Source organism: Rhipicephalus sanguineus, chromosome 9 (genome assembly GCF_013339695.2).
Source record: "Rhipicephalus sanguineus isolate Rsan-2018 chromosome 9, BIME_Rsan_1.4, whole genome shotgun sequence".
Lineage (NCBI taxonomy): Eukaryota > Metazoa > Arthropoda > Arachnida > Ixodida > Ixodidae > Rhipicephalus > Rhipicephalus sanguineus.
This window is the reverse complement of record NC_051184.2, coordinates 151,795,347-151,818,604: the sequence shown is the minus strand read 5'-3', so window position 1 is coordinate 151,818,604 and position 23,258 is coordinate 151,795,347. Positions and strand designations below refer to the sequence as shown.

The 23,258-nt window shown below is 47.1% G+C and overlaps 1 protein-coding gene across 1 annotated transcript in view; it reads right to left on the bottom strand.

Moving 5' to 3' along the window:
- LOC119404015 (UV excision repair protein RAD23 homolog A) overlaps positions 1 to 23,258 on the bottom strand; it is a 74,584-nt gene that overhangs the window by 43,887 nt on the left and 7,439 nt on the right. The window contains exons 2-3 of the mRNA XM_037670644.2: positions 16,154 to 16,232; positions 7,932 to 8,011 (exon numbers count right to left, since the gene is read on the bottom strand). Coding sequence (XP_037526572.1) covers positions 7,932 to 8,011; positions 16,154 to 16,232 — 159 coding nt within the window. The remainder of the gene's footprint in view (positions 1 to 7,931; positions 8,012 to 16,153; positions 16,233 to 23,258) is intronic.

Sequence of the window (23,258 nt, the reverse complement as noted above, 5' to 3'; positions counted from 1 at the left end):
GACGGAAGCGCCTAGCGTACTCTTTTGAGTATTGACGAGTAGACCGTGGTCATCGAGGCGTTGGAACAGCATACGAAGGTGGCTGTGGTGCTCTTCGGCGTCGCGGGAGAATACCAGTATGTCGTCAAGGTAAACGAAGCAGAAGTTGAGGCCGCGGACGACTTCGTCGATGAAGCGCTGAAAGGTTTGTCCAGCGTTCCTCAGCCCGAAGCTCATGAAGGGAAACTCGAACAAGCCAAAGGGAGTGATGATTGTGGTTTTCGGGACGTCATCCGGATTGACGGGTATCTGTGTGTAGGCCTTCACCAAGTCTAGTACGGAGAACACGTGGCAGCCATGAATGCGATGGGCGAAGTCCTGTATGTGGTGGACGGGGTACCTGTTCGGGATGGTGCGTGCGTTGAGGGCACGGTAGTCCCCACAGGGCCGCCAGCCTTCGGTCTTCTTTAGAACAAGGTGAAGTGGCGAGGCCCATGGACCATCAGACCGGCGGGCGATTCCTTCGCAGAGCACGGCCTCGAACTCTGCTTTGGCTATGCGCATGCGGTCCGGGGCGAGGCGACGAGCGCGGCAGAAAACCGGGGGACCTGAAGTGGTCCGGATGTAGTGCACGGTGGTGTGCTGCACTTTGCGTGGCAGTCCGCTGGGGCACGTTAATCCGGGAAATTCTGCGAGGATGGCGTGGTATGGCGAATGGTTGTCAACACCGAGTACCTTGATGCTTGGCTGTTGGGCGGTCGTTCGCTGGCCTGGTATGGAATGTTCCGTTGTCGCGTCGATGAGGAGGTCGTTGCGGCAGTCCGGAAGGAGGTTGTAGAGGGCCAGAAAGTCTGAGCCGATGATTGGCCCGGCGAAGTCGGCGATGACAAAGTTCCAGTGAAGGTCACGGCGTAAGTTTCTGAGCTGGATGTGCAGGCGGAGCGAGCCGTACGTCTTGATGGTGGAGCGGTTTGCCGCACTGAGCTCGAAAGACGTAGGCGGACGAGGACCTTGAAGATGGGATCGCGGGTAGCAGCAAATGTCGGAACCGCTGTCGACAAGGAAACGCTGCTTCGTGATTTGGTCAGTGACGAAGATGTGACGGCCTCTGGGTTGGCAGCTCGCGGCCGTCTCTACAAGCTGCCATTGGCGTTTTCCGCATGCCCAGCGGAACAGGGGGGTCGACATTGCCGGGCTCTGTCCCCGAAGCGTCGGTGGTAGTAACACGGGCGGCCGTTGTTGTCGGATTGCCGCGAGGAAGTGGTGTTACAGTCGCGGCTTTGTGAGTGGCGGTGCTGGTGCATTGGAAGACCTTCACCCAGGCGTTGTTCAATGAAGGTGAGCTGCCGGTCGATGTCGTTTATACGGCGTGCAAGCTCGGTGGTGTTCAGCGGTGTGGCGACAGCCTGGATGGTGGGCAACAACTGCGGCAAGGAGACCTCGATGACGCAATCAGCAACCTCGGCAAGTTGGTCTAGAGGTAGCGTCAGCTGAGCCCGCAGAATTGCCTGAACGTGCAGTGGAAGTCGTTGGAGCCAGAGTGATCGCAGGAAAGATTCCTGGACTTCCATGTTACGCGCGTGAGCACGCATGTGGCGGAGTAACTGCGAAGGTTTGTGCTCTGCAAGTTCTGCGGACTGAAGTTGTCACACTTTCTGGTCTTCCGAGAGTGACAGCCGGCGGACGAGTTTGGTCTTGAGGTATTCGTACAGGTTGGCCGTTGGTGGGTTGGCAAGGATATCCCGGACCTCGTTGGCGTAGCGGGCGTCCAGGTGGGCGACGACGTAGTCGTAGCGGGTCCGGTCTTGTGTGATGCGTGCCAGGGAGAACTGGGCCTCGACTTGGGCGAACCATACCTCGGGCGAGTCTGCCCAAAATGGCGGAAGCTTGACAGAGACACGCCAAACGTCCAGGTTGGAAGCGGCCGCAGTGGTAGCAGCATCTGCGTTGACAGCGACCGTTAGAACGGAGCTTTGGGGGGCGTAGTCCACAAGAGGCTGCGCGGAATCGCCGGGCGAATGCGGTCCGTTTTGCATGCGCTGCTGCTGTTCCTGAAGTTGCTGTTGAATTTGTTCCACTTGCTGCCGAAGAGCGGCAAGGGCTTCCATGTCGGCCATAGCGGTGCGGTTTGTTCGGTTTCCGGGTCACCAGATGTGGGATGCCGTGTCGATGGAAGGACGCATCCCAACATAAAACGTAACAACTGTTTATTAACGGAGTAGCAGCAGCGGGGCGAGCGTACCGACGCTGCGCTCAGTCGGGTAGCGAAGGAATGATTACTTCCGAGCTTGGCAGCTTGGTTTTAAAGCCACGGTCGGTGACGTAAGCCTCCGGTGACACTGTCCCTTATCGGAGGCGTGGTGTAGCATGAAGCCGTGTCACGCCGGGCTAGATAGTGACGAGGCGGAGGCTGCGCCGGTTTGTGCGCAGTGTGTTGCCACAAGGGCATAACTTCTGTAAGCACGAAAGACACCAAAGACCACGAAGAACACAGGACAAGCGCTTGTCCTGTGCCCGTGAAAACAGCAGATTTGTGTTCCGCTTGTAAGCTCTCCTTCCCGTGCAAGATTTAATAACTATTTTTGGAGTCTTAAGTCCCAAAGCCATGATATGATTATGAGGGATGCCATAGTGGAGGGCTCCGGAAATTTTCAGCATCTGGTGTTCTTCAACATGGACCTAAATTAATTAAAATTAAGTACACGGGCCTCTAGCATCTCGCCTCCATCAATATGTGGCTGCTGCGGCTGAAATTCGATTCCGCGAATCCTGGCTTGGCTGATATGTTCATAGCAGTGTTTCCTATCTGCACGATGTGTTTTCTCACCAAGCCTGAGGAGTGGTCCGTGACCCCTTTAATACCTCGGTCACACTGGCAAATTTAGTGTCATTTTGAGCGAGTGCACTTGCGCCCCCAGAATGTCATTTTGGCGGCACGCTGCTACACGAGAAAGGGAAGTGTACTTTGGAAATGATGGCAGTGGCGATGGTTAACTAAGTAGAACAGCAGATATTTGATATTTCAGGCAATGTTTCTTAAGAAGTAATGTATTGTAGCTATAAGCAGCCTTTAAAATAAACTTTAGGTACAAACGTGGCGGATGCGGCTATTGCACGGCGCAACGTTTATAGAACCAGGTCAGTTGCAAAACTGAGCGATGTTGCGCGGCGCTGCCGCTATCAGCGACAGACGTGGCGCTGCTGTCGCAACAGGATTCACTCACTCCACTCTCTTCAGCCAGCGGTGAATGTTGCGGCGCGTTAGTATCAGTGGAGGCTGCTTTCTGCGTGAACAGTTTTACGCTTTCCGCGCCCTATTGTGCTTCGGATGTGCTGCGTGTCTTCACCATGCCGACATGTTGTGTTCCCGGCTGTACGAGCGGTTACAGGAAATCCGAGACACCACGACGTTTCTTTTGTGCCTAGGGTCACTAACTCTTCAGTGAAGGGAGGCGGTGTAAACTAACATAGGGAGCCAGCGAAGTCAGTTTTCTTAATTGCGGTATATTCCAGACAAATCCATTGTTTCTTTATTGTTTCGGCCTCTTGAAGTTGTACTTCAGCTAGCTACGTGCTGCTCGCAACATTTCCTCTTGCTGGAGAGTGTACTCGTAAAAGTTGTCGCGCTTCATGCCGAAGTTCACCCAAAGTATGTAAAGACCTTCGAATCCACCGCTAGCCACCGCAACATTGCTTCTTGCGTGCTATTCGTCAGAACATCGTATTCTGGAGCGTGACGTGCGTTGTCGGCTGTGGATTGGATCACATAAAAATTTTTAACTGGATGGTCCCGAATAAATCCCGGACATATAGCTGTCCCGACAGGGACGGCTCAGGACGCTGTATGAAAAGACGGGACAGTCCCGCGAAGTCCGAGACGGTCGTTAACCCTATTTGTGCCCCGTGTGATCCGGACCAGCGAAACAGCGTATGCTTGGCCATGTTGGTAATTCATGTTTCACTTTTTAAGCGCACAATTGAACAAAGACGAAAAGCGACGCGGACACAGCGCTTGGCGTCCGCGTCGCCTTTCGTTCTTGTTCAATTGTGTGCTAAAAAGTGAAACATGAAACGAGTGGCGTGGGATCGCGCCATTCCTCGTGAGGATAAAAAACTGACCGACACATGACGTATGTGTGCATGTTATATGCACCTTCACGAGGAAGACATCCTGAACACTTTTACTCACATAGTCTATGGTAAGAATTAAGGCTGAAATCGCCAGCGGAAAGGAGCCTCGTGGAAGGATGCGTCCCAACGATATTCCCGAACTTGCCTTGATTTGAGTGATTCTAAAAATTGTGGTGTAAATAATATTTTACACTTAATTGGAGCTGTTTTGATAAGGTTTAATGCTGGAGACTGCAAATAAATCGTGCCGTTTGTGTGCATCACACTATACATGCCATATCTCAAAAATCGTTTCACTGCATTGCGTGCGTACGTAAAATAATTTTTTTTTTCTGTAGCAGGACTGATAGTGTGGCGTGCGGCGATTTTACCGCTCAGTGATTGCGAATAACGACAGCCGCGATACAGAGTGAAAACGCCTCACTTCAAAAAATATAAAGTGAAGAATTATCGGAAAGGAAACAGCGCAAAAAATACGGACAACCAGAAAAAGGAATGCACTAACAACACCGCTGACTTACAACAAACATTTATTCGTTAACACCGCGCAATACTTGCACAGTCCAAAACGAAAAGAAGGAAGTACCAACACGCCCAAGTATCCACTTTAGCTAAAAAATTACGCTGCGGGAATGCGTCATATAGTTAATTTCTTATAGGGTAATGGAAAGACTCGTATGTTATGCTATCAAGCATCAGTTATCGTGGGCATGTCTAGAAAGCCATAGCTTTACTGACTTTGCCTTACCGCTGCTAAATATTACTCAGGTTTACGCTGCAGCGGCAGCGCAACGAAAAATCTCGATAATATACAGTCGGCGATATAAACAACAAAGCCCATTCTGAACAGCTGGCTCGGCGTCTTGCCACGCACACTACGCGTTTTCGTCTGCTAGCGGAAGCTTGTTGCGCCGCCAGCGCCACCAAACCGGAAGCTGCCCTGGCGCCGCGCGACGGGTTGGCTGACGCGGGGAGTTTTGCAACTTACCTGGTTCTATAAAGGTTGGCACGGCGTGCATAGAGTTAATATACTGACTCTAGAGGAAAAGCTGGGCCGCGAGACCTATAACCACAAGAACGCTGACATCTTGGAACGTTGTCATTCTTGCCATCACATATCAATCCTAAAGAAGCATCTGCACAATTAAAAACTTGCGGATATTCGTTTGTGTTTATTTTGAATACTTCTACGAAAGAATACGACGGCTATTTGTGCAATTTACTGCGCGCGGAAAGGAGCGTTTGCAGGCTGGTTAACTAGATGGCACCACCATATCAACACTCGCGAGTACGCGAGTGTGTGCTTGCGGCCGATTGCGCCGGTTTGCGCGTCGTGTTAAAGCCCCTGAAACTTCGTTCGCGACGTGTATCTCGTAGTTGTCATAGTGTCCCGTTGTGTGCGTTTTCTGTCGCCGCATACCACTCGACTTCATGTGACAGCCCTTTTTTCTTTCGAGCTGGAAACTTCAGTGCATCAGTGCAAACCAGGACGGACGGCAAAGAAGAGATGAGACAAGCCCTGAACGTTATGTACGAACTAGTCGCAACCGATTGTTTGAATACTATTTAACGGCGATAAAGCTTCGTGGGCCGTGTAACTTTAGTTTCGATTGAAGCTTTCGGGAGATGTCTCACTCACATTCGCCGCTGCATGCTGCAATCGACATTTTTCTGCTTTACGGCTCTCTGCGCTGAAGTACGGCAGCAATGAGCTGAAAAAGAACGTGGATACAGGTGTCTCGCCATTGCAAGTCGAATCAGCGCGCGACCAAGGCCTACGGACTTTGCTTCGAGCTGCGAATCTGTCGAGTGACCTTTGTGCCAGCGAACGGAGAAACTTTGGTAGGGAGTGCCTAGTATAAACCATGCACAAACAGGTGGAAATTTTAACGGTTATCATCCGAACCACCTGCACAGACAACCGTACACTAACACACGGCTTCACGCATCAAAACACAGCTGATGTTCTCTGAACAGCGCGTAGCTGGCTTAGGTTGGTAGATTAAAACTGATTACTACCGTCAAATATAGCGAGCGTCTCAGGGTCTGGCAACGCTGGCAACGATCGTTTTGTTCCATCATGGCGGAACCCATGCGGTTATAGGTTTCAATGCATGGGCCCTATGGGGAGCTTTTCCTCTAGAGTCAGTATATTAACTCTATGACGGCGTGGGCTCGGCATGCCCCTGGCGGCCGTTGGTGTAAACTGCCTGAGAACGAGAATAGCAAAGTAGTTTTTTGTGGTATAGTATGCTTTATGCATAACAATATTCCTAATAACGAAAACGATAGTTTAAAAAATGCTATGAACTCAACCTCGGATAATAACTTACTTGTTCTCGAGCTACTGCTACGGAGGCTGCACACTCCGTCTCGGCGAAGTGAGGTTGGCGAACGCACTCGCCGGCAAGTGCGCTTTGCAGCGAGTGTCACTAAGCATTCCCGTGTGACAGCGTGTGAAAGACACTAGCGGCGAAGTGCACTCCCTCAAAGTGCACTTAAGTTGTCCTGTGTGACAGGGGTATAAGTGTCACTCCATGTCTCGAGGTGCACTCCCTCTAAGTACACTCCACTTGCTCGCTTGAAAAGGGCATTAGTAAACCCATGGTTCGCAAAGTTCCAAGTACTGCTAACCAGCAAGGATAAACATTTACTTTTAGAGCACACAAAATATTAAAGAATGGCTTAGCTTTATATAGAGGAGTATTTGACATAAATGGACCTTTTTCCAAACACCACGGCTTTCCCTGGTGGCAAAGTGTGGCGACAGGGTGCAGCAGCCAACATGCGTCCACAGGAATTAACAAGACTCTAATGCGAGCGAGTTGGTTTATGATCTCAAGCCAGTTTTCTCAGAGTGAGACGGACGAGGCCGAAAAGACCGAGACACGTCTGTATCTTATTGCGTCTCGGTCTTTTTGTCCTTGTTCATTTCGCGCTAAAGAAACTGGCTCAAGTTCAAAGGAATGTGAAGGCGACGTGCGAAATTGCATTTTTTTTCCGAACCTCTTGCCTATACATGGTGATCAGTTGGGACATGCTACTGTGCATACTGTTCAACCTTCGGAAAGCATTTCACGAGGACTTTACAAAAGCATGCAACAGAAGCACAGAAAAGGTGGCCAGCGAGTCTTCTATCTTGAAGGCTATGCTTTGCCGCCCTGCAAACGCCAAACAGGCGTAGCTCTCAAACTTAGCACGATGATTGCCCACAAAGGTAAGGGAGCAGCATATTTCCCTTACTAATGAAACAGTTATAGTGCTATAATGACCGAATATATGCCGATTTGATGTGAATTTTGACTTTTTTTTCTCACGTTCGTGCATTTGTATTGAGGATTGCAATCTGAGAAACGGTTGGGAGAAATCAGGAAGCTTACACATTGGCTGCTGCCTTAAAACAGCATAATAATATTAGTTGAGGTTTTACATCCTAAAACCACAATATAATTATGAGGGACACCGCAGTGGAGGGCTCAGTTTGACAATCTGGTGTTCTTTAACGTGCACGTAACTCTAAGTACACGGGCCTCTAGCATTTTGCCTCCATCGAAACGCAGCCACAGCAGCCGGGATTCAAACCCGCAACCTTCGGGTCAGCTGTTGAGCACTGTGACTAGACCGCCATGGCGGGTGACCTAAAACAGCAAGAAAATGTTTCCCGATGCTGTCACGACAGCCACTCAATGGCTGTTGTGCACACAACAGCGACGCCAGCGTGCTTTCATCAGGGCTCTTGGACCGGCCATCGCTAGGGGGTCACATGACTTTAGGAAAAGGTCCATTCACTCAGAAAAGCCACAACCATGACGAGGCCTCACCTTGGTCACCATGATGACCACAAACTTCTTTTCGTCAATGTCATATTCGCTCATTTTGGAGTCATCGCTTAGGATTTTACCTGTGAAAGAACAGGAAAAAAATGCATCATGAATACGTTGCCGGTGCTGGTTGGCCATTTTTCAATGGCTCTTTATGTCATGCACGAAGTCCTTTTTTTCTTTAATAAAAGGTTTCTAGTGCGTCTGGTATTAAAGGGGTGCTTCATGAAGTTCAGCAGTTGCAAACAGAAAAGCAAAATGTGTACAGATCATGGAGTGATATTGCATCTGTAAGGCATTTCATCAACGTGCAATGGACATTACCTACTTTTCAAATCAGCTCACACCTCATGCAGGGTTGCCAGGTTTGGCTACTTTGCACCAATTTGTCAACTTTTTTTGGGCCAGTGGCGGCAGAAAAAAGGTCTTGGCTACTTGGCTCCTTTTTGGCTACTTTCTTGTTCCCTCAATTTGAGCCCAGTTGTCAACATCTGGCGGCATCGCAGCTGCTGGCGTTTGTGTATGTGGTGCCAAAACATGGCAGCCAAAGTGTGCTTCCAGCTCCTAAAATCTTATTTAGCAATTTGATTACGCACATAATGAACTTTAGTTAAAAGGGTGGCTCAGTGGCCTAAGCAGGGTAAGGGCCAATAGTGGCGATCATAAAATAAATATAAAAAGTCCACCCTTATAACCTGCCAGTCAAGCAGGCCTCGCGCACGAAAAAAAAATTGTTTTTGGATACCTGGCTGGGACTCAGGGAGAACTGTTTCATGAGGCCTTATTTTGCAGATCACCTACTGCTGAACGCGGCTTTAAACCACAATTTGAAGAGAATAGTAATATAATAATATCTGGGGTTTGACGTCCCAAAACCACCATATGATTATGAGAGACGCCGTAGTGGAGGGCTCCGGAAATTTCGACCACCTGGGGTTCTTTAACGTGCACCTAAATCTAAGTACACAGCCCTCAAACATTTTCGCCTCCATTGAAAATGCAGCCGCGGCGACCGGGATTCGATCCCGCAACCTTCGGGTCAGCAGTTGAGCGCCATAACCACTAGACCACCGTGGCGGGGCGAAGAGAATAGTAATCGAAAGCGCTCCACATCTAGGACGGTCTGCTTCCATCGACATCAGAAATCGGATATCAGACATTTTAAGGAACACTGAAAAATCGGGACGCAAGAGGCGAAGGCGGCAACACAAGCTCTCACTAACAATAGTTGTTGGTGAGCGCTTGTGTTGTTGCATTCGTGTCTTGTGTCCTTGTTTTTTAGTGCTTTCTTTAGAATGTCGTACTAACTCACCCAACAATCAACCCTTCCAGGATATCCGACAAACTGCTTGTACCATTTCTTAGGCTTAGGTATGGACTGCGACTCTGGACTCGTCATCACGGCGAAAGAAATTATTGTGAAAGTGGCTACAATTTATGCTTCAATGTCAGCAACTGTGATTTTGAGCGCATTCGTCATGCCGTAGAATCATTTTTATTGGCGCAACTTCTTGTCATATTAAGAAAAGTAATGCAAGACATGTGAAGAGAGTCATTTTTGCAACAGCGCAAGCACTTCATTGTCATGCAAGAAATCAACAATTTATGTTGAAATCTCGGCAATTCTGATTTTGAAGTGATCATGCTGCAGATATTTACATTTTCACCAAAAGGCTTTGGCACTTAGTCATTTAAATAAAAATGTCAAAGTGGTTTTCACACATGCATGGCTACTTTTGGCTAGTTTTACTGCCCTTGGTTCAAGGTGGCTACTTGCTGGCTAGTTTTTCCAATTTTTTGGCTATTTTTTGTCTTTTCGACCTGGCAACCTTGACCTAATGTGTTACTGTTGCACTTAAAATAGTACTGGCATGTAAATTTTACGTCTTGTTTTTTCCATCTTAAGAAGTAGCTAACAGCCTCTTATCCCACTTGAAACTACGTTTGCTGATATGTTTGCTCGAACTTGCGATGGTTAATTATTCGGACATGTTTCTATTCGCCCGGAGATCGAGCGGAGTCGCCGTCTGGCAGCTTGTGACTGAACCACACCTAGTGTGGATAGCGCCCTGCGTCATCTGCTAGCCGCGGCGTGTTTGCAAGCGCACATACGTCATGCAAGTCCTCGAAAGGCAGTTTGTTCCGTTGTGTTAGCACAAGCTTAACTTCGTGTACGTATAGACCTTTTCGCAGGAGAGAAAAAAATGCTGCCATGCTGGGCTGTGCGCGGCAGTACAAAGGCTGACGTCACAGCCTCGGCAGTGCATTTTTGGGGGGTCATGGCTATTTAGCGCAGCCCTGAGAGAATTATGGAGGTGCCCAGAGAGCCGTCTGTGAAAAGGTCTATAGCCATCACCATGTACAGAAGCATTTGGCCTTGCCAGGTTGCATATGCATTGTAATAAGACCAGTGAGTGCAGTTGTGGAGAGTGCAGTGTGTGATCGTCGTACAGTGCGTTCGCCAGAATCATTGGGCGCCGCTTTGTGGTTCAAGCACATCGTAATGCACTTGGCGCTGTTCTGAACATGACGAGTAGCAAATATCGTATGAATGCAGTGTTTTGGCGACCCAGTGGTAAACAAAAACAAGGCTCTAAGCCATGCACTTGCGCGACTTTCATTTATCGGTTACGTGACGAGCTTTATGTGCTAAAGATGTCCTTTTATTGTATAGTCATGGTCACATTCCAACAAGTGAAGTCTGACTCTTCGGTACTCAAATATTCCCCTAAAAACAATAGAAAATTGGAAAAACACCGGTGTATTTCAATTTAGGTTTGCATTAAAAAGACCGGATGGCCTTACAAGCCTTTGTAATGCCTTAAAATTAATGCCTTGTAAGTAGTGCCTTACAATCGTATCGTGGTAATTTCACACAAAACCTCTTTTTTATTTTTCAATATCTTGAGCTTTTGTGTGGCGTTATAGATTGGTGGAAGGCAGCAGACATCATTGGCTAGAAACAGACACACTTTTGTCCTATAAATTAACCGCATCTTTGTTGCATCACTGTCATGCAGGTAATCAATCGAAGAAAGCTCTGTGCTGAACTGTTACGTTTTTACACTGTTACTGGAATAAAACAAGGGCGTACACGTGAAGCATATTCATAGCGCTAAAGCGCTGATAGCCACGTAGCTTTTCTCACTATATTTCTTATCAACTGTCCATATGTCATGGAGAACTGCAGAAAAAAAATACGGGCGTGTTTTGTGCACACAGTGCGCTAGGTGCTATTCGGTAGCCCGATAAGCAAGAAGTAAATATACGCAATTAGTTCAGCCACGCAACAGTAGTACGCAGTGGGCGGAACACAAGCTAAACATGTACAAATAAAACAGCAAAAAAACGTTATGAAGTGCAAAAACGCATACTATCACCGAAGACGAGTATCCTGTTCATTGGCAGGTTGTGCTTTCTCACAAATAATATTAACGTTCGGCGGGCTTCGTGCATCGATTCGGCAATGGAGAACGCACATATACCAGTAGGCTGCAGTCAACGCGTTTTATTCACCGGCAATCGGCTCAAACCGCTCACAGTGAAGCGCCACTGTGTAAATTTGTACACACGCCGCCGACCGCCTATCCACACTAACCCAGCGACAGTGCTGCCACCTGTAGCCCAATCTTAGGGCAAATAGCGCCCAGTCCCAGTTGCAGTTTTCGAGAGCGCTGAGGGAAGCGGGACCTAGCGTGGTTTGCAAACACTGCTGGTCATGTGAACATACATAGCAGTGACACACACACCATGCACACCACACACAGCGTCGTGTGCATGTGAGCACCGCATTGAAAACTGCGCGAGAGTTTGCATGCAAGTAGCATGGCAGCAAACACGAACTAGTGATGTAGGCAATTGTTGGTTGTCTACGCTCAAGCCAAGTTGATGCCGATGTTGTGAGGTGCTCTGTTTTGCATACATTGTGCAGCACAGCTGTGTCGCACCGTGCATGGCGTTGTGGCTTAATCAGGATGCCCACACGAGCACTGTTTCATGTGTGGAATAATTCTTTGTCCGTAATTGTGACTTTGGTGGCCTTACGATCAAGCTGCACGTTTTCACGTGCCAGCGGTGCGATTTCCAGTTTAGACACCGTCAAACCCAAGGCTCGGGCGTAGTTTGGCACTGTTTACGTCGATTTTATCCCAATGGCAAAGTAAATTCAATTTGGTGCACTTTGGCGCAGTTGGCACAGGAGTGGAATCCTTGGAAATATATCCTAATCTATATTAATCATTCATATTATGTAAATGATTGTGCGTAATCACACAAGTCTACCTCGCAAGTTTGAAATTTTGAAATTTTTTGAAGTTTGAAATTTTGAAGGAGACGTGCCACGGGCACGTCACCTTCAAAATTTTGTGTCAGCAACACAAAACTTAGGGACACTGAAGACAAAAATTGTTCTCAGATTGGTCGGGAAACTACTCTCTTGTGACACCAAAAGTGTCACTCTTGAAATGAAAAAAAAAAAAATGCTAGCAAGGAAACATACAAGGTTAACTACAGGGGGTGATGCCACCTTCGAGGTTCCTACTCCAAAACGTCACAGACTTTGGTGGTTTCTGCTAAGGCCTATTTAATTATTGCTGTGACTGAGTGATGAGACAAGGTAGCATTAACAACAACTGTTTAATGTGTGAAGAAAAGTAAGTAACGCGGCTGCAGGCTGGCTTTGCAGGCATGGTCTGAGAGGGTGCAGCCCTTCACAGTGTCTCATGTGACAGTTTCCCCAATCGCGTGGTGCGGATCCATAATACGGTGTGGCAACATACTCTCTCCTTGTGTTCTTTCAAGTGGCCCTTGTCACAGGTTAGGCCAACATGAGAGCTCTCATGACTTGTTCGCTTCTTGTTATCGCTGCAGATGTATGTTGGTACGTCGAGTGAGATTTCCAGCCATGCTCACTGCATACGAACGAAGCGCGTGAGCTGCTCCGTCAATGGTCCTTGTGGTTAGAGCACCGGGCAGGATGCAGATGACTGTCTGCAGTTGAGCAGGATCTCTCCCATAGGTCCTGTGTCACTGACTGTATTCTAAGCACCGTTTGAGCATGCAGGCTTTGTTTTGCTTCCTAAATGTCCTGGTGCTCCCGTATTCTTGGTGCCACGGGCACGTTGGTTTTTAGGTGCCTTCACTGAGGAGTTCCACAGGTGTGAAACCCTTTCCTGGGGTATCTGTATGAGCGAGCAGAGCCTTGTGTATGTTTGCTGATTTCTTGAGCAGCTGTTTAGCAGTCTGAACAGTTCTTTCTGTAGCGTCGTCGCTCTGAGGGAAGTAGGGGCTGCTGGTTATGTGACATCATCCCCATTGCTTCACAAACACGCTGAACTGTGCCGAAGCAAATTGAAGGTCATTGTCCGATCGTATGACCACCCACGGCTGCTGGATGAAAAAACTGTACAGCCGGCCGCGTGCTCCGAAAGTGGCGTGACAGGGCTAGTTTATCGGACCACTGCTGCGGTGCCACCGGAGGATGTGCGGCGTGCTTGCAACAGTTATGCTTGAGCGTGTGCACCTTCATGTGACAATCGAAATCTTCCCTTAATGTCCATATAGTGTGAACACATCGGTTAGTTCCCGATATTGCTTGTAGATACCTGCAGCTCTTGTGGAATTTTCAGTGTTGCCCAAGATGCAACTTTGCACACTGATTGCTTTTTTGCAGAACTAATCGTGGGCATAATGGCACACATGCTCCTTTCTCTCTATGTTTTATGTTACCGGCCCACTGCACGTGTAGCTGCTGCCTTGCGCAAACTGCACCAGAATGTCTGAGAACAATCAAGATTATTTTAGGCCGTGCATCGGACTTCTTGCGTCTGGACTTTGGCACGCGAAACCCTCGATGATTGGCCTCACATGTGAAAATTTGTTCGCACTGTGCAGTTGCCACTGCTACACCACCCCTGTCGTTCAGAAACTCCCATCGTTAAGGCACGCAGTTAAAACGCTGCTGTAAACAGGTGCCTGTAGATTTTTGGGCCTGGAGCACTATGACGATGAAGCACAACATTACCATTGTAGTCGTGCCATACAACTTGTAGTCTTTCGGAAGCAGTCACTCAACGCGTGATGTGCTGGACAACATGAGCAGATTTTATTTCTTTGTTCTTTCTTTCAATTTTCAACAAATTTTTTTGTATTCGATTCGATATTCAATATTTTTGGCCGCTATTTGGCACTATGTTAAGGATTTCCCGTAGCCTCACGCGGGGCCCCCAACCAACAGTAGCCTCCCGCTGGGTCCCCAAAGACGAAACATCTCAGCGTTGGGACACAAGTCCGTTTTCTACAGGGTCGTAAAGCGTCTCTCACAGCCCCCCACCGCAGGCACGCAGTCCTTCCCTCCTGTCAACGTAACTGTACACCACACCGCCCTCTCAGGCACGGCAGAAACCGCGCGACGGGGTTGTGGGGCTTTCCTGGAAAGGCATCTGGACTGCGCACGTGGTGTTCAACAAGTGGAAATGGAAGCAAAACAGAAGAATTACCACGAGGGTGAGAGAGTGGCCGGTGCGGGGGAACTTCGAAGACGAGGCAGAGACTTTCGAGACACGAACCAAGAAACACGTCTCAAGACAGTTGTAAATTCTGTAAATAAACTTCTTGTTCTAATTGTAATCGAAGCTTTCGTAACACTATTCGATTCGAGACTATATTTCACTATTCGCACACCCTTAATAATTTTCAAAGGGGAAAGCGCAAAGTATGCCGCTACGATTGCAAAGGATCACACGTGAATATGTACTCTGTAGATACCCTTCCGGCACTGTGGTCAGCAGCACTGACCACTTCGTGGAAACTTTATTACAAGCAGCAATTTCTTTTTCATGTGTCCGCTATGTTCTTTGTAATCTCTTCTCAGAATTCTTGCGTAAAAATTGCATAAAAATATTTAAAACAGAGACAATTTGTGTGCTCAAAAGAATTAACCTCATGCTATCAGCGCTGGGCCACCACACCTGATGGAGAGCCACAGTGGTTCAAATTTGTGTTTTCAAGGACTCGGGATTGGCCTTCCGATTAAAAGAAAAGAAAAAAAAAAAGCCGGCACTTGAAGAACCTATACAAATGTTGCTGCAGAAATGATACCCAAGTACGAGCCACAAAAGTATGGCTGTTTTTGCGCAAGGAAATAAAGAGGGAAGGGGTCCAGGGGATCGCTACTACGAACGATACTACGTGGGCATTGGTTGCCAGCGCAAACAGTCAAGAGACTGCCCCTCTGCAAGGGTGCACAATTCATGGCAATAATACTCCAAGTAGTGCTGCAGAAGCATAGCAACACACTCGCATATTGCAAAAAAAAAAAAAAATCTGCCAAGAAAGATGAAAGTGTCTGTGGCACCCATTTCACACACATGCCATTATCTCACAATATTCTTGGGCCAAAGTACAGATATCTGAAACCTTGACCAAAAGTGGAATGAAAAGTTCACTGCGAGACCATTTCACAAGCTTTGCACGAGGCTGCCATGCTGCCACATAGGCCCTTTTCCCAAAGTAAGAACCTGCAACAACTTCTTAAAGAAACCCCGTGGCACGTCATATGACGGGAGCGATGTATACTGAGGCAGGTATCACATTTTGTTGTGTTGCATGCGATTTCCGTTTCTTCTACTCTACGCACGGATTTCTTTGTTGGCTGAGTGGAACCCAAGCGTGAGTGCAGTGAGCATGTTGCTGCCCAAGCAATGCGACGCTAGAAAGAAAGTCCCAATTAAAGAAGCGGAGAAAGGAACATTGTCTAAAAATTTGGCATCTCGAGGTATTCAATGGTTGTCAAAAACAAGCAGAGGGTGCAATGTCGACTCTACAGTACCAATTCTGCTGACTTGGCGCACCAATATGGCTATGACATCAGATACCAGAGCATGCCAAACGTCCGCTTGTGCGTCACCAAAGGAGCCACAGAGCACAGCGGCCATGGAAACGTCATGATAGCTTGCACGAGCACGTGAAGAGAAGCTCACATCGTGTCGTGACATCGGGGTACAGTAGAAAATGAAACTGTCCCTTGAAAGCATGCTGTAAATAATTTTTTAGCGTGCACTCACACTTACCAGTACTTGAGGGCTTGGCCTTTCATTTGATGCAAGAAAGTAACCATAAAAGTTTTCGCGTTCAAGAAGGGCCAGTTGGTACCACATGCAGAACTGCATGTGCTCTCCTGCACAACAGCCTGAGAGTGAAGATAACAGGAAACTACGACTTACCTGCATATATAAGTTTTTGGCAGTGTGCGGGGTAGTCCTTGCCTTTCTTCTCTTCTATCCTTTCTTTGAATACTTTCACCTGGACGAGAGGAGGAGCCCAATGTAAGTGCAAAGTTCCTTTTCTAGGCAATGGTTGGCAGGACAAGTCTCAATATGAAAAAAAAAGAACAAAAAAAAAAACAGGCCAGCGCAAAAAGCGCAGCACAGTCACAGCGAAAGCTGGAAGAGTGGTATTTCTAGAGCTCGTTATAAACTCTCTTGGGGCTACAATACAAGTACACTAGCAAGGTACCCACTACGCCATAAATCATAATTTTTGTGAAGTTGGGAAGCACCCACTACGCCATTATTCATCATTCTGCGGAGAAGCGAGGCACCGGCCACACATCTGTAAGGCATTATGTGCACTTTGTTGATGCGATGGCTGATGACAAAGAATTATGACTGAGCCTTTTGTAATGGGCTGGAAGCTCTAAACGACCCACTAGTTATGTAATTCGTATTGTGTGATGGCCAGTCGTTATTTCACTCTCCCACCACGTTATATAACACATATGTTAACGTGAGAAAAAGAGAGAGAGAGAGGGAAAGAACTTTATTAAGACCCCGAGGAAATGGATCATGGGGGCCTTTTGGGCTTCCTTGGCAACCAATAGAAGTGCACTTGGGAGGAACCCACTACGCTATAAATCATAACTTTTTAAGAATGTGGGGGTGCTATATCACTCTGTAAAGGCGACTGCTGTAGCTTGGGCGCGGCCACTGTGTTTGGAACACACGTGTTGTGTCGCGGTGCACGGACATTCTTGCCACATGTTCTTTTGTAGAGCTTGTGTAGCTGGTTGTTTTAAGTCTTTTTTCCGGGATATGTGTTTGATTTAAGGTTGGGAGGATGTGGGGGTGCTATATCACCCTGTAAAGGCGACTGCCGTAGCTTGGGCGCGGCCGCTGTGTTTGGAACGCACGTGCTTGGTGTAAGCCGAGGCGTTCGTCCAAGGTCAGTGATGCGCTTTGCTGTAACCAGAGTTTAGCGCGGTGGCGCCGGCATCGCCGCCGCGAATTTAGGCCGGCGCATAGAAACAAAAGTGAATCTCTCTTTTTGGGGTGTGACAGCGCGCGCGGGTGGACGTCTCCTCGCGGTGGGTCCGGGGACGGTACCGCGGCTCGGTGCCCTCGGACCCTCGTGGTGAGTCGTGCATCTGCGGCGCCGCATTTGTATTGTATTATGTTGTCTTATTTTATGTTTTATCTATGTCCTATGTTATATTGTACTGTATGTCTTATACCATCTTGAGTGTGCGTTATATGTTTCCCAGTATTCATTGTTAGCGTGTTACTTGTTTACTAATTCGGCCGGCGAGCTCGCCTTACGTAAAGAAGTGTGTTAATAAACTTCAGTGTTTTGTTGCCCGACCGCGTGAACTGTCTCCGTGTGTTCCGAGGGCGGCAACGGTTATATCGCATCAGACCCCACAAGAAGTAGGGAAGCAGCCACTACGCCATTTTTCATCATTCTGCAGAGAACTGTGGTACCCGCTAAACGCCTATAAAGCATTATGTGCACTTTGTTGACACTGTGCCTAATGGCGATGAAGAATTATGGCAGAGCCCTTTGTAATGGCTTGGAAGCATTCACCAACCTACTCGTGGAATTCATATTGTGTGACGCCTGGTTACAGAATTCACGTTGTGTGACGCCTGGCTGTTCTTTTACTCTTCTACCACACTATATTACATATGTTAATGTGATTCGTCCCCAACATGAAGCCTCTATAGGGTCTTCTCGCAAATCAGTTTCAAGCACTGGCATGGCTGAGGTAGAATACTGGGCTTCCACACAGAGGGCCCACGTTCGAACCCCGTTCCATCCTGGATATTTTTTGTTTAAATTTCGCGCGATAGCAGTTACGGACACCGGCGGTGGCAGACAACTACGGTGCCAAAAACGGCCTTTGTTGTGATCTCATAACAGCTTTTGCTGTAAAACACATTTTAACGACACAGCGTTGACAAGAAACTAATAGAGGGGGGGGGGGGCAATTTGCTGTTTTAAGAGAGTTGATTGTTGGGCAAGTTGGTACACAGTTACCCACAAAGAAAGCCACTGAAACGTGGAGATAGGAAAAAAACTGAGAGGCAGAAGGCAGAGAAAATTATGTGTGGCACGGCAAAAAAACCTCAGTCATGGAAAAAACCACCTTCTTAGCGTGGAGTAAGGTGAGGTTGTTGTGAGATATGGCATGTCAAGCCATATCTCACCTGTGCTGCTGGGGTGGTACAGGATTTGTATAAGCTTTGGAAAAATATATTTATTAGAGATATTGCTAAAATGCCTCAAAAGCCTTAAAAAAAATTAGCGCAGCTTGCACTGGAGTCGCAATGCTAAAGAGACATCGGAGCTGACGGGCACTATGTAGTCCTGGCTTTTGCTGTTTTGCGAAGTTTTGCAAATTTTCCCCGTCGTTTTTCCTCTATTTCTTCTTCTCTCTGTTTTTGTCTTCTTTTCTCCGTTTATTTATAAAATATTCATTTGTTTATTTCTCTCTTTCTCTCTAGTTTTCTATTTCATCCCTTTCTCTCTATTTCTTCATCCTTTCTATCCTTTTCTCTATCTCTCGCTCTATTTCTTTATCTCTCTTCCTTTCTCTCTTTCTCATTCTGTCTGGCTATGCTTTACTCACTCCCCTCCTCCTTTCCCTCATCCTCACATCTATCCTCCCCACGCGCACTTCCCTTTCCCATCCCTTGCTACACTATACTACACAAGGCTAGGCTATGCTCTGCTAGTGTGCCTGGCATAAGTCGGCAAAAAAATCACAGCATATCCACGGAGTGAATGATGATGAGTGGGCGAAGCTGCGGAGGTTCATCGGTAAACCGTGAATCTTCCGTGAATTCTGCCCAGTACATCATCACCGACGTGAGATCGGGCGCGTTTATACTAAAGGTTCGATGAGTTATGACGACTTGCAGCTCACTTTAATTTTACATGTACGCTGTGAATTTTCATTGTTTAGAAAACCACTGCTTAGAAAACATCTGGCGTCTTTCGTTAAGCAGCTGGCGTCTTTTCGTTTTGCTTTAGAAACATCTGGCATTCTTTCGTTTTGCTTTTACAAAACATCTGGCGTCTTTCGTTGGTTTATTTCATCAATCAACGGCGTTTTGAACAAAATTTTTATTGTTTAATCACGCACAGGAGAAATCTCACCAGGCACTACCTTGGAGGTAAAGAATGGCTGCTAATGGGAATGAGAGACAGAAGAAGTCGGCTTTTAGCTAACGCTGCGAATTTTTTATTGCTCAACAACGCACAGGAAAAATCTCCCACCGGCACCACCTTGCAGGTCAAAGCGTAAGACTGGTTACATACTACGCTACGAGGGACGAACGGGTGCCGCTATAAGGAGCTTCGCCCCTAAAATGTGGAGCTCACTCAGACTCACTCACGAAACATATCTTGCCCTTAGGGCTCACTGCGAAACCAAAACTGCGACTGGGAGCTATAAAATAGTCTCCAAATAATTAACAGTCACGCGATAGAGCAAACAAGCTTTCCAGCCTTGATAAGTGGGTCATTAACTACTTATTGCAACAGAAAAAACAAGACGCAAAATTTCGGTGTCAGTGCTCCTGCAACAGCGCAGAGCTCCGATATTGAGTTCTCGTTAATTTGTGGCAGCACAGTGAGGTTTGCTGACCGTTCGGCAATGGATGACAAAAGAAACAGCCACATTTTCTTGGTCCGAAAGTATCGCCAACGACATCAGCTCAGCCTCTCCGTGGCCTCTCCTTATGGAGACGATAGCAGACGATTCCGCGACGGTGCCCAACAGAAAATGGCGGGTGCACCCAGTGATGCCGGAGCACCAAGCACTAAGAATCAAAAAAAGCTTGTGAATCGGAGAAGACGGCAATGGCTGTTGGGACGTTGCCTCTTACATCGCCTAAAAAAAGATTGGCAGAAAATACAACGTGAATGTAATATGTTCCACCAAAAGAAAACTTAGCCGTGTGTGCCCTGCGGTTGGGCGTATATATAGCAAGGAAGTAACAACACATGTCGGACAATTAGGACATTGCGTAAATGTTCAACTCCGTGAACATCATTCTTCTTTAAAATGCAGACCAAGTAGCCACCTGTCCCTTCACTGCGCAGAATGCAAATGTACCTCTTGTTTTGATGACACAACCATATTATTTCAACATGGTGATCGAACAGCTAAGAGGCAGCCGAAGCTTTTTTCATTGCAAGATTGGGAGATAAGTGCATAAGCCACCCATCTTTATCCCTGTCGGATAAGGAACTAGCTTTGCTGGTTTCAGGGTTGTAAGCGGTGAAAGTGAATTGTAGATTAGTTTTTGCTGTTGGACGGAGTCCTTGCGCATGAGCAGTTGTATGTACAGTACAGTCCACTGTTACAGGGAACACTCCAAAGAACACCTTTCATTTTGCTGGCCCTCTAACAGGAAGCGGACAAGGAAACATTGTTCATACACTGCACGAGTCTGTCAAAAAGAGCCTGAACTGCCAACCACCAGTAGTTTTATGCAAATCTAAGCCACTATGTTTTTGCAAGAGAGCGAGATCCAAACATGCCCTGCACGCAAGTGTTCCCTTTAACAGTGGACCTGTCTGTACATACCGTAAAATCCCGAGCAAGCGCCCCCCCTCCATTTTTCTGGAGATTTGAAATATCCGCCAAGGACCGGACAAGCACCCCCTGCTTTCCTGCCATTTTCCCTGCTTCATTCATTGCTTTTATTCGCTTGACGAGCGCTAGTAACAACAGTGAACGCATGCCTATTCAGTAACGCATTTCATTGGAGGCACGCGCAACTCTTCCGCCGCCATCTTGAATTTTGATCCGTGACCCCTGCTTGAGTGTCCATCAATCATTTCCACTGAACTAGAGCCACTGTGGTACGATTCTCAAACAAGCACTACGACAAACTGGGATCCCAGTCGTTGTGACTGACAACCAAGCTTATTCACAGCAGAATACTTGCTGTATGAGGACTGTCTCATCATCAGCCAAACTAGGCCCACAGGCCACACCCATGTTTCTCCAATTAATCCAGTCCTGTGATTGTTGCGGCCACGTTATATCCACAACCTCCTTCATCTCGCCGCTCTCTCATGTGCTTGCCTTTTGTTGAAATTCACTCTGTTACACTTAATGACCTTGCCTTCTTGCTGCATGACCCTGTGCACACTCCTTCCTCCTGGATGTCTTAATAGACCTCATGCAAAATTGCTGCCATCTGCCGGAGGTTTGACGAAGCTACCGCTTCGGCACCATGTTGAAGGCTTGTGTACGAATCTTATTGCTGTCACTGCTATAACTTCTTGCTTGTATCTGCTTTGATAGTAAGCGATCGGAGCATAAAAATGTCAGACGAGTGTGTAGGGCCTGTACACGTTACCGGCATTTCCTAGTCATTACGTTGACAATTATTACGTGTAAAGAACTGCCTCACAATGAGAAGAAGGTGCAAGTTTGTCACCGAGTCACATGTAAGCCTGTCGTCGTTGTGAACGAAGCTTAGCGCTACGTCTAAATGTCATGTTTGTAGTGTAGGATGGTTGGGAGGAGGCTTTAGCGCGCGACACGGCTAGGTACAGCAATGACGGTAAGAAAGTGCTGTTGACCCATTTCAAAGTGTATTTCATAAGGGACAGCCTACGTTGACCAGATGTATTGTGCATTTATACTTAAATAAAACGTTGTCCTCTTTTTTATTTTTGAAGCTAAAAGTCATTCGCTGTTGTTGTGGCCGACGGATGTTATGTATAGAATTACCGCACGGTTAAAATGTAAAAAAATTCCGCTTCTTACGCACGTGAAAAGTGAACATCAAACGTGTTAGTTGCTCCAAGAAGTAGGTGCGGTTAGCTGGTATTTTACTGAATATCCTTTCGACGTGTGCTCGTAAATAACATGATACGCTAAGAATGTTTGCGTTCACATCATCCCTTTCGGGGCCTACTAGCACCTTACAATTTCAACCCATTTCCGAAGGCACTTTTGCGTCGCCAACTGAACGCTTGCGCAACCAATGGTAGCACACCCACGGTCGAGTGCAACACATTTGCCGGAACAGCATTTTCAATTTTTTTTTTTAGTTTCATCAAAAAGCGCCACACAAGCATCTGTTAACATTTTGTAGCACACAGGGGTGGATACAGGTTTTTTCTTAAAGGGGGGTCAGCTTCTGGGAGAGCCTGATATGTGCTCTTAGGGTATAAATTTAAAAATAAAGGGGCGGGGGGGGGGGGGTCAGGCGACCTGAGCCGCCCCTCCGAATTTCGCAGTGATAGCACATGAAATGCTTGAAAAATAGCCAAATAGCCACAGTGAAGCAATACGCATGCAAAGCATCCCACCAAAATCTACCTTGTTAAAATCCACACTCGAAAACAAACTTTCAACACGTTCCAGCACAATCGGTCCATTCACTAAGAATCGATGATGCGCTCTAGCTACCTGTTAAACATTTAATTCTTATTGTAATGTAATAAACAAAGTAATGGTATCAACAGCAGCGCAGGCATGCAGCTTTGAAGCTCGTACACGAAGCCAGTCTGCCTGTGCCTGCAAGCACACGGCGCAAAAACTGTGGTTCCGGCATGACACGAAAGAGCATTCTCTGATGAGTGCCGATGCTGTCACATACCGCATCTATTAAGAACTGCGAACGTAATCATGGCGTTAGTCATAAGCAGTAGCCGGAGCAACAGAACGATCTGCCGCTTGTCGTGGGCCGCGAGCAGGGCTGGGCAAAGATACTTTGAAATTGTATCGCGATACGATACAAGATACTCCGGCAAGAAGTATTGGAGATACAGATACAAGATACTACCGCAATAATTGTATTCGATACGATACTTGCCAATTGTATCTTAAGATACTTCGATACATTCGCAAATTTGTTATTATAGACCCCCATAGCGTAGTAGCGAACGCGTATACACAAAAAGGTTTGCTTGAAAATTTCTTTAATGTGACCAATTTTGTTTCACTTTAATTAAATATCTGTTAGTATCTCAAAAGTTTTGTCCTTCTTGTTCAAAGTGCATTAATTTACTTCCGACAGAATTTAT